Source organism: Pelecanus crispus, chromosome 8, assembly GCF_030463565.1.
Source record: "Pelecanus crispus isolate bPelCri1 chromosome 8, bPelCri1.pri, whole genome shotgun sequence".
Classification (NCBI taxonomy): Eukaryota; Metazoa; Chordata; class Aves; order Pelecaniformes; family Pelecanidae; genus Pelecanus; species Pelecanus crispus.
Window position 1 is genome coordinate 40,286,855 of NC_134650.1, and position 14,847 is coordinate 40,301,701.

The 14,847-nt window shown below is 37.1% G+C and overlaps 1 protein-coding gene across 3 annotated transcripts in view; it reads left to right on the forward strand.

Annotated features, from left to right (window-relative positions):
* Window positions 1-8,129, forward strand: part of CDH8 (cadherin 8) — a 137,287-nt gene extending 129,158 nt beyond the window's left edge. For all 3 annotated transcript variants that reach the window (XM_075715672.1, XM_075715673.1, XM_075715674.1), the window contains 2 exons: window positions 6,241-6,492; window positions 7,636-8,129. In XM_075715672.1, the coding sequence (XP_075571787.1) occupies window positions 6,241-6,492; window positions 7,636-8,129 (746 nt within the window). The remainder of the gene's footprint in view (window positions 1-6,240; window positions 6,493-7,635) is intronic.
* The last annotated feature ends 6,718 nt before the right edge of the window (window positions 8,130-14,847 follow it).

The following is a 14,847-nucleotide window of genomic DNA, read 5'->3' on the forward strand; positions in this document are numbered from 1 at the left end:
GTACTTTGGTAGTTTCCACTGAAACCTTGATGATAATAACTTAATTACTCAGTTATTTCAAGTTTTTATGTGAGAATAGATGTCATTTATGAACTGAGAAAGGGAATGAATGAGCTGTCCTTGTCTTTTCATTATCAAAAAAAGCAGGGAGTATAACAGTAAGGATATTCTTGCTGCTCTTCTACTTGTGCCAAAGGACTCTATAATAGAGAATCTGTTTTACACTAAAAAATGTACACAAAAAGATAACTCTAATAAACATAAAGAAACATACATTTCTGTCGTTCTAGTGTTCCCAGCTGTAAAGTTTCCAATTAAAATTCTTTCTTCACATAAGTAACATACCCAGCACAGATAACAATTTTACCACAAAGTCCTTAATACCATTAATGATTTGATCCTTCTGAGAACATTATAAAAGGGATAGAAAAAGAAAGAGAGAAAAAGAGCTATGTAGGTGTAAGGTTACACAGCAGGGAAGTCCACTGATCTCAAAATATTAGAGACCGTGAGGATATTAAAGAATTGCAATAATGTGTGCAGAGAAAATGACACTTGGATGTAAACTGCCTGCTTCTGGTTTTTACTTTTGTTCTGTCATTTTATTGCCTGACTTAAAATTGCAACATGCATTCTTGTACAAAGTGGAAGATGAAGAAGTTGACTCCTGCCTGCTAATTTCACATCCAGATTGATGTTGATGCCATTAAAGTCATTCATGTCCAGCAAATCTAAAAGTAGCTTTGCATTAAAATCATTACATTTACTTTTTCTAAAAATCTTTCATCCAAGAACCTCAAAAGAGATCAGGGGGTCTTGAGAACAGTTGGGAATCTGCAGGAAGCACTTGGCCCTGTGGGTAAGCATGTCCTCCACTGTGGTTATTCAAACTACTTTTGTCTAGAAATCTCACTGGGCATCTTGTTACTCCAACCTTACACTGATGCAAAATTTGTGATAAGTTAAGACATTTATTAAGATCACTTACCTTAACGCTATTCCCTAAGCCTGCAGGACACAATATAGTTCCTAGTCCCTCCCGTGTAGTTGGTACATTATCAGTGCAATGGCATTTGATAGGACTCTGGCATTTCAATGAACTTTTTCAATCCCTTCCCCACATAGAAAGGTACAGAATTCAGGGAGGCTCATTTTGATTGAGAATGTCAAAGGACCTCCTGAATATACCTCACGGACTGGAGGTGAAGACTTAGTGTCTCTCTTTGCCTGTGGCAGGTTACCTCAGAGCTTTACTAACAGACAGGGGTTCTTTTCTCCTGCATGTAATTTTCCTTGTTTTGCTAAAAGTAACATGAATAAATAAATAACCTGAACAGCGCTATAACGAAGGATCAATGGGTTAATTGGAAGGATGAGTGGAAAGTGATTGTCCCCTCTCCTGCTGAGCACCTGCTGCCAAGTTAATTCATGCAGCAGTGCTGGAGGTTGTTCCTGGAGGAGAACCCTGCTGTTTTGTCAGCTACGGATAAGGGGAACGTCCACAGAGAGGAGAAAGCAAATCAGATAAATTGAGTTTATTGCTAATCAGCTGCTAGGATTTATTTTCAAGTTCTAGGAACCAACTAAAATGTCAGTTAGGGAGTCATTGTTCTTCACTCGAGAGTCACATCTCCAGCAACACCAAGGTATATTTATTTTAGGACATAGCAAATAAGAGGAAGGAATTTGTTGCTAAACAAAATTCCCAAGGCAGACTTGAGTACTTGCCATCCATTGGCAAAACAATTTGGTCATTTTATTTTGCTTTTCCTATAGACTACTTCTGATTGCCAGTTTCTTTCCAGGCACGACAAATTCAACTTCAGTCTAACACAGCAGTTTTTAACCAAAAAAAAAAAAAGAAAAAACCCACACCTTTGTAAAAAAAGGAAGGTGGTGTGGTTTAACTCTAGCCAGCAACTAAGCACCACACAGCCGCTCACTCACTCCCCCTGCCCCGGTGGGATGGGGGAGAGAATTGGAAGAGTAAAAGTGAGAAAATTCCTGGGTTGAGATAAGAACAGTTTAATAATTGAAATAAAATAAAGTAGTAGTAATAATAATAATAATAATAATAATAATAATATACAAAGCAAGCGATGCATGATGCAATTGCTCTCCATCCACCGACCGATGCCCAGCCAGTCCCTGAGCAGCGATCACTGCCCCCCAGCCAACTCCCCCCAGTTCCCATACTGAGCACGATGCCATATGGTATGGAATAGCCCTTTGGCCAGGTTGGGTCAGCTGGCCTGGCTGTGCCCCCTCCCAGGTTCTCTCCGGTAGGGCATGAGAAGCTGAAAAGTCCTTGACCAGCATAAGCAGTACTTAGCAACAACGAAAACATCAGTGTGTTATCAAGGTTATTCTCATGCTAAATCCAAATCACAGCACTATGCCCTCTACCAGGAAGAAAATTAACTCTATCCCAGATGAAACCAGGACAAAAGGTTATTCTCTTCTCTCATTGTCTTGTATCTCTTCTTACATAATAGTAACTATTCAGCCATTAGAGCTTTTTTACGCTTAAACAGTTCAGCTAAATATCCAAATATCTTGTGTATCTTTTACTTTATCTCATTTCTGTTGAACTTGAATTGATAACCATTACGCGTACCAGGTAGTTTCTTATACTCAGCATAGCTTCACTGATTGGCAGAAATGGGCACTTTATTTTCTCCATCCCTCCTCCTTCCTCTCATTTTTTCTGCCCTCTTCTATTTGTCTCTTTATAGTACTCTTCCTTTTTTACTTTGTTTTACTCTCTGATTCTGGCTTATTAGAATTTTCTGAACCAGGCAGAGTAGCAGTGGGTGTGTCAGAAAGATGGAAGGGATCTGAAGCTGTCACCAACAAGAACAGCTTCTTTTTTTCATTTCTTCCTAAAGCAGGTGCCTTACCTCTTCTGCATATCTGTAAAGGGCAGGGATGCTAGGGCTCAGCATAGCAAGCCTTTCCTCCAGCTTGGACAGAGAAGGATTGTACCAGGCTTATAGGAAGGAACAGGCTGTAAGAGTACAGATTTCTAGAGCACAAGTCGTCACTGTGTAATATAACTGTAACAGTCTCTGGAGTTCTGAATAAATGACTACAGATGTGAGTAGTCATCCCACTTCTGAGTGGGATTTGTCTCAAAGACAGAAAGAGCTGGAAATTGAGCCCCACATCATTTTTTCTCCTTTGAAAGGTTAAAGCAAAAGGATTAAGGATGCAATTTATGCTGAGATCTTTTTAATTTTGCAGGAGAAAGTCAAATGGACAGATACATTTATTTTTCAGTGTTTGAAAATGGGGAGGTGTGCAGGAGGAAAAGAATGCTATCAGATAAAAAATGTACCTTTTACACATTACAGTAGGTGTAGTAGTCACTCGTACTTGGTAAAGCTTTACACACCAATATTCGGGAAAACTTCGCTATAGTATTATTTTACTAACATAACTTTTCCCTTTGTTCCTTACAGTTCAGCTAGAGAGCAAGTATGACACTGGAAGTGGTTTAACTTGCACACATGTGTGTTTAAATCTCTGACACGTTCAACCAAGAAGGAAGAGTGCAGTTTTTGCTTAATTCTAAATGTGTGCTAATTGTTGACTTAAAACATACTTGACTTTTCCACTGCATCATTGTGGCACATATAACACTGGGTATCATCAAGGAGTTTGGTCCTATTTTAGTTGTCAGAATTCTTAAGAGCTTATGCCTGAAATTTATCTTCAGTAAACACATATGCTTCCTTTAATTTTAAAAAGGGCACAAGGAAGGACTAGACTATTTATTTAGCTCCAGGGTGCCATCAGTTTTGATGTGACTGTTTCCAACTTGAATAGATAAAAACTCAGGATTCCTGGAAAGAAAAATCATTAGGAATCATTTTTGTTCTGCAAAGGTATTATGAAGTGACCATATTTATACCGCTTTATAAAGCAGTTAATTTTTAGGTTGATCTTCTGTGTTACATACTCTAAATGCTATGAAAAATGCTGAAATGATTACATAACCTACAATATAAATTATAGTAAGAACCTCTCTAGGCTGCATAAGTGTGATTGGTAGGTGATTCCACCATGGAAGGGATACAGTAAGACTGCAAAATCAAAGAACCTGAACTTCAGAAGGAGCCTACTTGAAGTTCAGTTTCTTAGTCACTGAATGGGAAAACAAGCCTTCTTTGTTCTCTTGTATGAGGCAATTACCCCATGTGCTTAAATATCAAATAATCTTTTTCATCTTTTGTTTTATGGCAGTAATGAATTAACTATAAGAGTTATCTACTGATTGATATCTTGATATAGGTTCAGGACATGACAAAGTTTAGTACTGTTTCATTCTGTAATCATTATATTCTGTAACACCTTTATTCTTTATTAATATGCCTCTTTACTAAGAAGGACTTCAAGAACAAAATACTGGATTTTAATTTTTCTTTTTTATGTGAAAAATGTCTTTACAGTGTTTGCTTCATGAACATTTTCCCCTTCTTCCTTCTCCACATCTTTCTCTGGCTTTTGTACTTCACAGACTGCCAGCTATTTCGAGCATACATGTATCTTTTATGTTGGGGCAGTGATACATGCTGCACAAATACCATGGGCTGTCAGAAGTGTTCCTGGTGATCACAGTTAGTACAAATTAAACATTTCTAAACTATTTAGTGTTTTCAAGTGAGTACCTGACTAGTACCAGGATCAAAGTAGATACAAAGCTTTCTTACAGTCACTGTATGTATGTGCATACACCTGTTGTCATGTACTGCAGGTACCTTTATTTGGTTTAAACTCAAGAATCAGATCTTTGTTGTATGTGTCATATGAACACTGCCTGTCTTCCAATTCTTCTCTTCCTTATGCCTGCCACAAAACTCTCAGTAATTTCTTTCTTGCCATGCAATGGCATTAAGTGATTGCATGTGCCCATTTTATAGCATAAAATATCAGAAGGCTTACTTTTGTTCATGATGCTTCAGAAAGATTAACTTTGGTAGCACAGGGGAAGAGAGTTTAATGAAAGGAGCTACAATCTCCTTCTCCCAAATACGATGTGCAGCTTTATTTTTAAATTGTCATTGGATTCCTCAGTAACACACACAAGCATTCCTATTCTGTGTGCATTGGAATGTTTTTATTAATCTGTGGTGTTATTTTTGATGACAGAACACAAAAACCAAACTAGTACAACTCAACATGCACTCTGTTAGGATATAACTCATAATAGTGAATTAATTTTCTTTTATTCCACAGAATAAAGTAGTTAAGATCTAAAGTGGATATTTAAGTATGTAAATAAATCAAAGTGTTTTGCATATTTGACATGTTCACTAATCATGGTTTATACCTGAGCATTCTGGCACACACAAGATCATTGATATTTGATAGTAGTGTCTTGCTAAATGGCTAGAATCTAGAATTCTTACAACTATATGTGATAGAATCTATATGATTACCCTGAGTAAAATCAACTTGTAATCATTTTGATGGTGAACTGAGAACTGGCTGACTATGAGAAGTGTAACTGTGTAATTTTATGTCTGGGTAGGATGCCATGTAGTCAGATGCCTCTGTGTGTTTCTAAAATTAAGTATCTGCGTGTGTGTGCAGAGGTAAGAATGTCCTAGACTCATTTCCTCTGGCTGCCTTCGTAGGAGACACATTCTGTTTTGGTTTGTTCTGTTTTCATCATTGCGGCCCAATAAATGTTTAGACTGCCAAAAATTAGGCCTACAACTTTTAATGCATTCAGCTTTTCCTTTGTTTGTCTTTATATTGCTCATTAATAAAAAAGAAGAATCTTTTATAGCAGGGCCAAATATTGTGCAATTTGTGCTCACAATGCATGGACATTTGTTTTAATCGATGAATGTGCTTTATTAAGCTTGGCTTACGTTAACATTTCATTTCTCTCTTTGTTGTACTGGTTGAATTTTTATGACTATGTGACTTGAAAAACAGTGATGAATCACAATGGGAAGACATCTATAGGGATGTGTGCAGAGAAGAAAGTGAAGGGTTGCCGTTATGGTCATACCACATGACACAAGAAAATGCGTATGTTGCACTCATTCATTTGGGCCATGGGCAGCCAGGCAGAAAGGGGAAGGATTTCTGTGTCACATGCTGCTGGTATAATGAGAATAATAAAGTGCATATGTGTTTGTATAGTGGTTTTCTGAACGCGTTAAGAAAAAGCTGTGGTTTTAGCAGTCATTCTATGGGGTGAAACAACGCAAATTTTCCCTTTTTCAGATAATACTCTCAGCATATTGGCAAAGCATAGCGGATTCAGCCGGCAGAAGCAAGAAGTATATCTACTGCCAATCATAATAAGCGATAGTGGGAATCCTCCCATGAGCAGCACTAGCACTCTCACTATTCGCGTCTGCGGTTGCAGCAGTGACGGTACTGTCCAGTCCTGTAACGTTGAAGCATACGTACTTCCCATTGGACTCAGTATGGGAGCCCTGATTGCAATATTAGCATGCATCATTTTGCTGCTAGGTATGTATTCATTTCACAGCCTGGTGTTCAAAATTTTTCTGATTCCTGGGTGGCTGTAAGTAAGCAAAGAAGTCACACAGAAGGACATACAATCTAATACAATGTAATGTGCAGCAGTACCAAGAGACCCGTCAGGACTGTGTCCCTACTGTACTAAGAACTGAACAAAAGCATATAAAGCAAAGTCCTGATCTGAAGTAGTCTTACACACAAGTTACATAATAAATAGGTATGGAGTATGAAACTGAAAATCAAATCAGGTATGTTAAGTAGCAAGGTGGACAGAGTATATACTGCACGTGATGGAAAATGGACTCGTTTTATCTTCTAAGACTTGTACGAGTTTATTCTGGATTGTAATGGCATAAGAGACATTACAGTTTTACAAGATAAGAAGCATTGTATATTTGAATAAAACATACAAAATCTGTATATGACATCAAGCAAGTGAGGGAGAGAACAGTGAAGGAAGGGGCCTATTTCTGTGTTTTGCAGCTTCACTTTGTAACTGAGATTTACATCAGTAACTGCTATTTTGGCATTAAGCTGCAAAAACAACAGTGTAACCAATATAGAGCTTTTTATGCATCTGTCCATGATTCTGAAACTGATGTATCTAAGCTCGCTCTTTCTCCCTTACTGTCTCATTCTCTTTTCAGTTAGTGTGAGTCTGTTGCAACACATAAAAAAAAGACACTAATTTCTTTCCGTCATCAGGGCTATATTTTCAGAAAAACACCTCTAATTTTGGAAAACTCATCCATAAGGTAGATCACTACAGACTGTGTTCAGTGAATGATGATAGCTTGACTTCACCTAGGTCTGTAACTTTTCTAAAAGGAAAAGTTGTGGTCTAAATTCGAGACTCAAAAATAGAAGTATGTGAAATCTTATTGCTTATATAAAGTTGAGCTTCAGATGTAAATATAAGCTGATAACAGAAAAGTAGAGGACTAACCAGAGCTTCTGATCAAACGTACATCACCTGAATGGGGTTGAAGTTATAGGTCTTTCAAGTTTTCACTACCCTTATTGCTCTTATTTTCACAAAAAGCAGCCTATCACCTTCCACAACTGCACTTAACATGTAATGCTTTGATTGGAAATTTTTTACCTAATCAGCCTGTAATACTTTCTTTGCAGTCATTGTGGTGCTGTTTGTAACACTAAGAAGACATAAGAATGAGCCTCTAATCATCAAAGATGATGAAGATGTGAGGGAAAATATTATTCGCTATGATGATGAAGGAGGTGGAGAAGAAGATACAGAAGCTTTTGACATTGCAACTTTACAAAATCCGGATGGAATTAATGGATTTTTGCCTCGCAAGGATATTAAGCCTGATCTTCAGTTTATGCCCAGGCAGGGTCTCGCACCTGTTCCTAATGGTGTTGATGTTGATGAATTCATTAATGTAAGGCTTCATGAAGCCGATAATGATCCCACGGCTCCACCATATGACTCTATCCAGATTTATGGCTATGAAGGAAGAGGGTCAGCGGCTGGTTCCCTTAGCTCATTGGAGTCGTCTACATCAGACTCAGATCAGAATTTTGACTACCTCAGTGAATGGGGTCCTCGCTTTAAAAGACTTGGAGAACTTTACTCAGTTGGAGAAAGTGACAAAGAAACTTGACGGTGGATTACAAACTTTTTCACTGTTGACTTAATGATCATGTAATATTCTAGGGCCACTGCTGTTAGTTAAAACTAATGTGGCTTTTTGTTTTAGAGGCAAGTTTAGCGCCAGTCATCTATAAAATCAACTACATTGTAATGTTGAACCAAAAAAAAAAAAGTATATGTTAGGAGGTTAAGTCTTGTGGAGTGTGAAGTAAAGTATGTGGAGTGTCTAGAAGTCTTTGGATATTTGATATTCACTTGACCACTCTGAAGATGGAGATTTGGATCTTTGATTATCTTCAGTGAATTGAAAAGAACAAAAAGAAATCGGTGCTTTCCTAGAAAATGGACTTGCAGGGATTTTGCTGTTGAACAGTAGCTCCTGCCAGTATGTGTAAAGCTAGTAGTTTGTTTCTGCATTGCCAACAAAGATCCCGCCACAGAAATGTTAAAAGCAATATCTTGGTCTTCTTAGCAATGCTGAATAGAAATAGCATTGTAAATTCCTACTGGCTTCTACTGTGCAGTGACCATACATTGTACATACAGTAATTGTTGGCCACGTAACCACAGACTGAATATCATCTTTAAATATTGTGTCAAGCCTTAAAATATTCACATGTTCTTAATCCATTCCAGTGATGGGTAATAAATCCTACTAATGTGCAGAGATTCAGAGGCAGGGCTACAAAACCTTGCTTTACAAAAGGATCTTTTTCTAGAAGAAGGATCAATCCTGTGCTTCGTCTTCTGAAAGGAAAAAAAAACCCTCTGAAAGGGGATGGACTTACATATATGAAATAATTGCTGATTTTATTGCTAAAGATCGAATTTATTTGTTTAATCTTTGAAATAAATATTTTATTGATGTCCATTACTGCTTTTATTTATTAAGACTGATAATCTATAGAGTAAGATTATGAAGAAAACTAAATTATATCCGTTAGATTTTTTTTCTATATATAATGAATGTTTAATACATGTACATTTTGAAAAGAAAAATGACAACTTGTTGCAGGTTAAAGCAGTAACCTATCCATTTGCAGTAGCTGAATTTTAAGAGAATGCTGGCAGGAATAAAACTTTCCCAGAGAAAACTTTTGACAGTTTTATATCTCCTTCATAAATCTAGTACCTGGTGTTTTTAATACAAGCACAAACAGCTGGAAGTAAACTGGTTCATGTGAATATTTAAACTATAGACTTTTAGAAATCCACACATAACACAGTACAGTAAAAAACATGCTTATAGTTCTCCACTGTATTAGAGCAGGAACCAGTGTGTACATAATTTTACTGCCTATGTTATTAGCATTTCTTTTCTATAATATTCATAGTGATGCACCAGGGCTCTTGCACACAGAGAAGGAACAACACTAGAAGCTGCAAGCATACTCAATTTGTAATGCAAACTTGCCATTTAGAAGTAGCAATTGTATAATAAAACTACGTATTACATGCAAATCATTTTAATTTTCTACTTTGTTTTGAAGCTATATTATTGTTTGTTTATTTACTCCATGTATTGTATTCAGAGAAACTCCTGTATTGTTTCCTACTTTGTGAAATATATTTTTATAAATACTTTTCTTGTTATTGCTTTTCTTTCAGTTTTACCTGTACACTGCAGAAAGGAATCTGTCTGAATAACTTCATAGTTTGTTGAGGAATGTAGTTCCTTCAAAATTATTTATTTATTAGTTGAATACAGTCAAAATAAAAAAAGGATAATATTTGAAACAATTTCTGACAGTGTTTGCAGAATTAGATATGCAGCAGCCTGTGACCACAGGAGTTATGTGTGTCTAATTCACTGCGCCATGCTGAAAAATAACCTCACCCTATTTTTGTTAAAGTGTTGCTAGTAAAAACAATTCCCTCTCTTTAAGCTCCTCAGTAATGTTTGCTCTGCAAACGAAAATGTCTAAATGCATCACCCCCAATTTTGCCTGTATTTCAAAATGGAAACATTTACTTCGCTTTAGCTGTGGCATGGCTGATTTTAATGACCAGAGTTTGCATACAACTAATACGCTAACATGACTTCTATATGTATTATAAAGATTTTATTGAAATTAATGAAGTATCCAATTCATTTAAGTTACACTGCATTAAAAAACTGCCTCTGAATAACTTTATCTATCAATTTTAGTAATAGTATAAAGTAAACAGTGAAGTCATCTAAAAATAGAAAAAAAGCAGTCATCAAGATTTCAATGAAATCAAACATATTTATGTAACAGACTGTAATAACAGCCAAACACATTCTTACTAATCACTTGCACCAAGTGCCAGGGTGTTCTGAATTGCCATGCCAAATCTAATAGTAGTGTAAATGCAAAAGTCTGATTCGAAACTTGGACTGAGCCAATTTCTAGTCTACATCCCACTCCTGGGAGCAAAGGAAGGTGCTGTGAGATACGAATCACATTATTGTCTATAGTCACATAAGTGTTTAGGGCAAGTAGCTCTGACTATGAGCTATAGCATAGACTGTAGAGTTCTGCAAAGCTCTTTTGTAGGAAAACTCACAAATGGATAACCTTCTGATTGCCTTTTTGATTGAAAGTTCCATCTGAGACCACGACAGCACATTCAGTAATAAGATTTCCAGGAAAAAAAAAAACATCACTGGCACTGTAGGAGAGGCAAAGCATGACAGAAATCTCATCGTTGTCAGTCAAAAAGAGATGGTAGCTACTACTGGTGGGCATAGCTGTAAATTGTGCATTTATACAGGTTTTAAACATGAATATCTACAATGCAAAGGGGAGAGAAAATTAATGAATTTGTGATCTGGCAATAGCGACGTGCTATTTCTTGAAGTCATCGCTACCCCACCGGAGGGAAATGATTCATTCTGCAAACTAATTCCATGTAATTTGAATATGAAATTTATACCAATACATGTTAGAGGGTTAAATGTTGATCATTCAGTTTTCCAGTACTTGCTCCTTTTTTGACAATGAAATTAATTCAGTATAAAATTGTTTTGGATAACCACAGTATTTAGGGGGATTAGAATCGTATCGTTCTACATTTCACATCTAGATTTAGACATATTAGCGACATTCCTTTTAAGCATGTAAAATGGTAATTCATCTTTTTCAACAACATTTAATTAGAAATTGACTCATTGTAAGTGTCAAGGAAAATGCATTAGATTAGAATTATTAATACTGATAAATTTGAGAATTAAATGCTCAAAATCTTTTAAAAGTGCCAAGCGCCTTAAAGTCCCATTGATTCTGGCTTGCCTTCACCTAGCTATGTCTCATATTCATTTGTCAGAACTGCTAAAGTAAATCATCCCACACATAAAAGCTGGAATTCTAAGTTTTTGGCCTGGACATTGTCCAGACAAAATATTCAGCTCAGGCATTTCAATATGCAAGCACTGTGAAGTGAATGTGTGTACATGTTTACTAATTATACCTCAGATGACTACAGATCTTCGACATGTTCTGTCCTTTACAGTGACTAAAAGCATATTCTCTTTGTGTGCTGTGAGCTTGAAATCAAATCATGGAAATCTCATTTAGACACAATACATTTTTCACCTGGTATCATTTATACCTTTTTGTCTACCTGAATTTGAAATGACTGTGAAATATACAGACGAGAAAATGGCTGAAGTTTTTCATTTAAATCAGCAGTTGCTGATCACAGGACAAACATTTAACACAATGGCAACGCCAAATACCATCAACTATGTCGCAGCACAGCAGTAACAATTCTCAACCTGGAGGATGGACAGAATGTCTGCAAAAAAGTACGTTCGAAATAACTTTATTTGTATAGCTCTGCTAGAGATGGATCTGCTGATTTTAACATACAGAGAAAAAGAAATCAACTATACTATATCCATGCAGTTGCATGTACATATGTATGTAGCAATTTTTTTTAACAGCCTGCATGGTCATTGAATTCTAGAAATGGATGAACGGGCTTAGAAAGCTTCTCCAAGGCCTGTCCAGCTGGAGGAAACCTTGGTAGGTAGTCTGGTTTGGTATCTGATTTTCTTGGGATATAATTTCAGTCTTAATTGAGCTACTTGACTGTTTCTCTCCTTTTCCCTGCCCTTCTCTCCACCAGTTCACCTATCCTGAGCTATAATACTGTGAACATAATGTTAGGATGTAAGTGCATTAAGACTACATAGCTCTTTTTCAGCTGTTCTTAGCTGATGTGTTCAGTGACTGGAATCAAGCAGGTAGGCCAGGATAGTTAAGTTCACCAAGTTCTGTTCCTTCTCTCTCGTTATCCTATTTGTGTTTAAAAAAAAAAAAAAAAAAAACCCAAACAAAAAACCCCTCCAACAGACAACTGTATGCAAGTGGCTTACTTTTCAGATGTAGTCAGAGGACTGTATTGTTCCTTGAATGAGTTCAAGTGCTGCATAAAAAAAATAAAAAGCATGACTAGAAGCAATACAAAAACCTACCATGGGAAGACTTACAGTGAACAGTCTGGGTTACTTATACCGAAGGACTGTTTCTGTATTTTAAATTACGCTGGAAAATCTAAAGCCAGTGACGGTGCTTTTTAGTTAATGGGAAGAATGTTCAGTAGCAACACACATTCACAAGTATTTCAGATCAAGAAAAGTGAAAAGACGTTACTCAAAAAGTTATTTGTCAGATTTGGACAGTTTTTAGCAGTGTTAGGATGTCCTAGTAAATTAAAGCTTCGTAAAAGGAAAAAAAAAAAGTGGGAGTATTCACCATATTAGAGTTTGCTTTCAGAATGCAGCAGGTGTCATTAGCAGCAGATAGAGTGAGCAGTGGAAGCTCTCTGTAGTCTATCGTTCAGGTAAGTTGGACTTGTATTATTTCTACATTTGTACACTATTTGTGCAAGATAATATTCCGGCTTTGCAGAAGGTGGAAACCAATTTAACTTGCTGTATAATTCACTATGATGGGTTTTGTAATCACACTGCAAAATGAGTCTAGCTGCTGTATTATACAACACTGATACTGGCTTATGTGCTGCAGAACTAGTCCCTCTCCAAATAATGTCATATTATTCTAAATGAGAAAATATAAAAGCCCTGACAATGCTTTTTGTGCAACTGCAACTAAGACATCTTCCAAAATGGCTAATAAAAGCAAACTGAAGCACAGAGTTTCTGGCAGAGCCTTGTAAATGTGCTCATTAGCATTGCAACACAACTATTGCTTCTTTTTTCTCCTCCTATCCCCCCTCCATTGCAAAAATTAAACCAGTGAAATGAACAAAATGAAAATTTCAGCCTTCTCTTCAGAAGGCATATCTAATAATTTACAAAATTCCCTTTCTTCTCCTTCCACTATTTCAGACACTTGCTTGAATGAAGCCTGTGTGATGATGAGAGGCAGACAGAAGGGATGAGTAGAGGTTACCTGTTTCATTATATGGATGGAGAAAGCATTTACGGTATGAGGGCAGTAGCACCCTCTCCTCAGTGTCTTGTGTCGTGGTTTAACCCGGCAGGCAGCTAAACACCACACTGCCACTCGCTCACCCCCCCCCGCCTCCCCTGGTGGGATGGGGGAGAGAATCGGGAAAATAAAACCCATGGGTTGAGACAAAGGCAGTTTAATAGGACAGCAGACAAAGAGAAAATAATAATAATAATATTTATATATATAATATACAAATATACAAACCAAGTGATGCACAATGCAATTGCTCTCCACCCACCGACCGATACCCAGCCCATCCCCAAGAAGCAATTGCTGCCCCCAGCCAGCTCCCCCAGTTTCTATATTGAGCATGATGCCATATGGTATGGAATAGCCCTTGGGCCAAGGTGGGTCAGCTGGCCTGGCTGTGCCCCCTCCCAGCTTCTTGTGCACCTGGCAGAGCATGGGAAGCTGAGAAGTCCTTGACCAGCATTAAGCACTGCTTAGCAACAACTAAACCATCAGCGTGTTATCAACATTCTTCCCATACTAAATCCAAAACACAGCACTATGCCAGCTACTAGGAAGAAAATTAACTCTATCCCAGCTGAAACCAGGACATCTTGTCAAAACAAAAATCTTGCAGATGTTCCTCTAGGGAGTTCTCATCATGCCACATATATCCAGGGAAAGATAGTCCTCAATGTATACAAAATAGAACTATTCTTTTTCTGTGCACTCCCAACAAACTACTTAAAATCCAATACTGGCATCTCAAATCCCTGTTCATCAAACGAACACCGGCCAGCTATTCTGTGTTAGATACCTATATACAGACTCACTCCATGGTGCTTATGAACATGTAGATTTGTTTCTTTACTGATGTGGAAAGGTTCTGTGAAGTTTGGAATAAATAGCCAGTAAGACAGAAGGCAGGTAGCATAGATAACTGATGGTAAAAGGATGGATGATTCTGCAATGGGTCCTGACTTCGTATCTTACTGGGTTCTTTGTGTTGTCTAAGCCTAGCCTTGATTTTTTTCCCTTCAAAATATTTTTTAACAGCAAAAAGGTCAATTCCCTGCTCTTCATAACAGCTTGGGTTTTGAATTATAAAACATGTCTTATGTTTGGGGTGGGGGTCTTTTTGTCATTTCTTTCTTTGTTAATAGAACTTTCACTGATGGCAACATTGACACAGTTCATTCTGCCAAATTTCACAAGCTGGCAGTTTTAACAATTAATATGAAAATAAAAGATGTGCATTTTTTTTAACTGAAACATGATTTATATAATTAGAAGCAATGCAAAACCAGTTGAATTGCCTTTAAAATAAACTCCAAC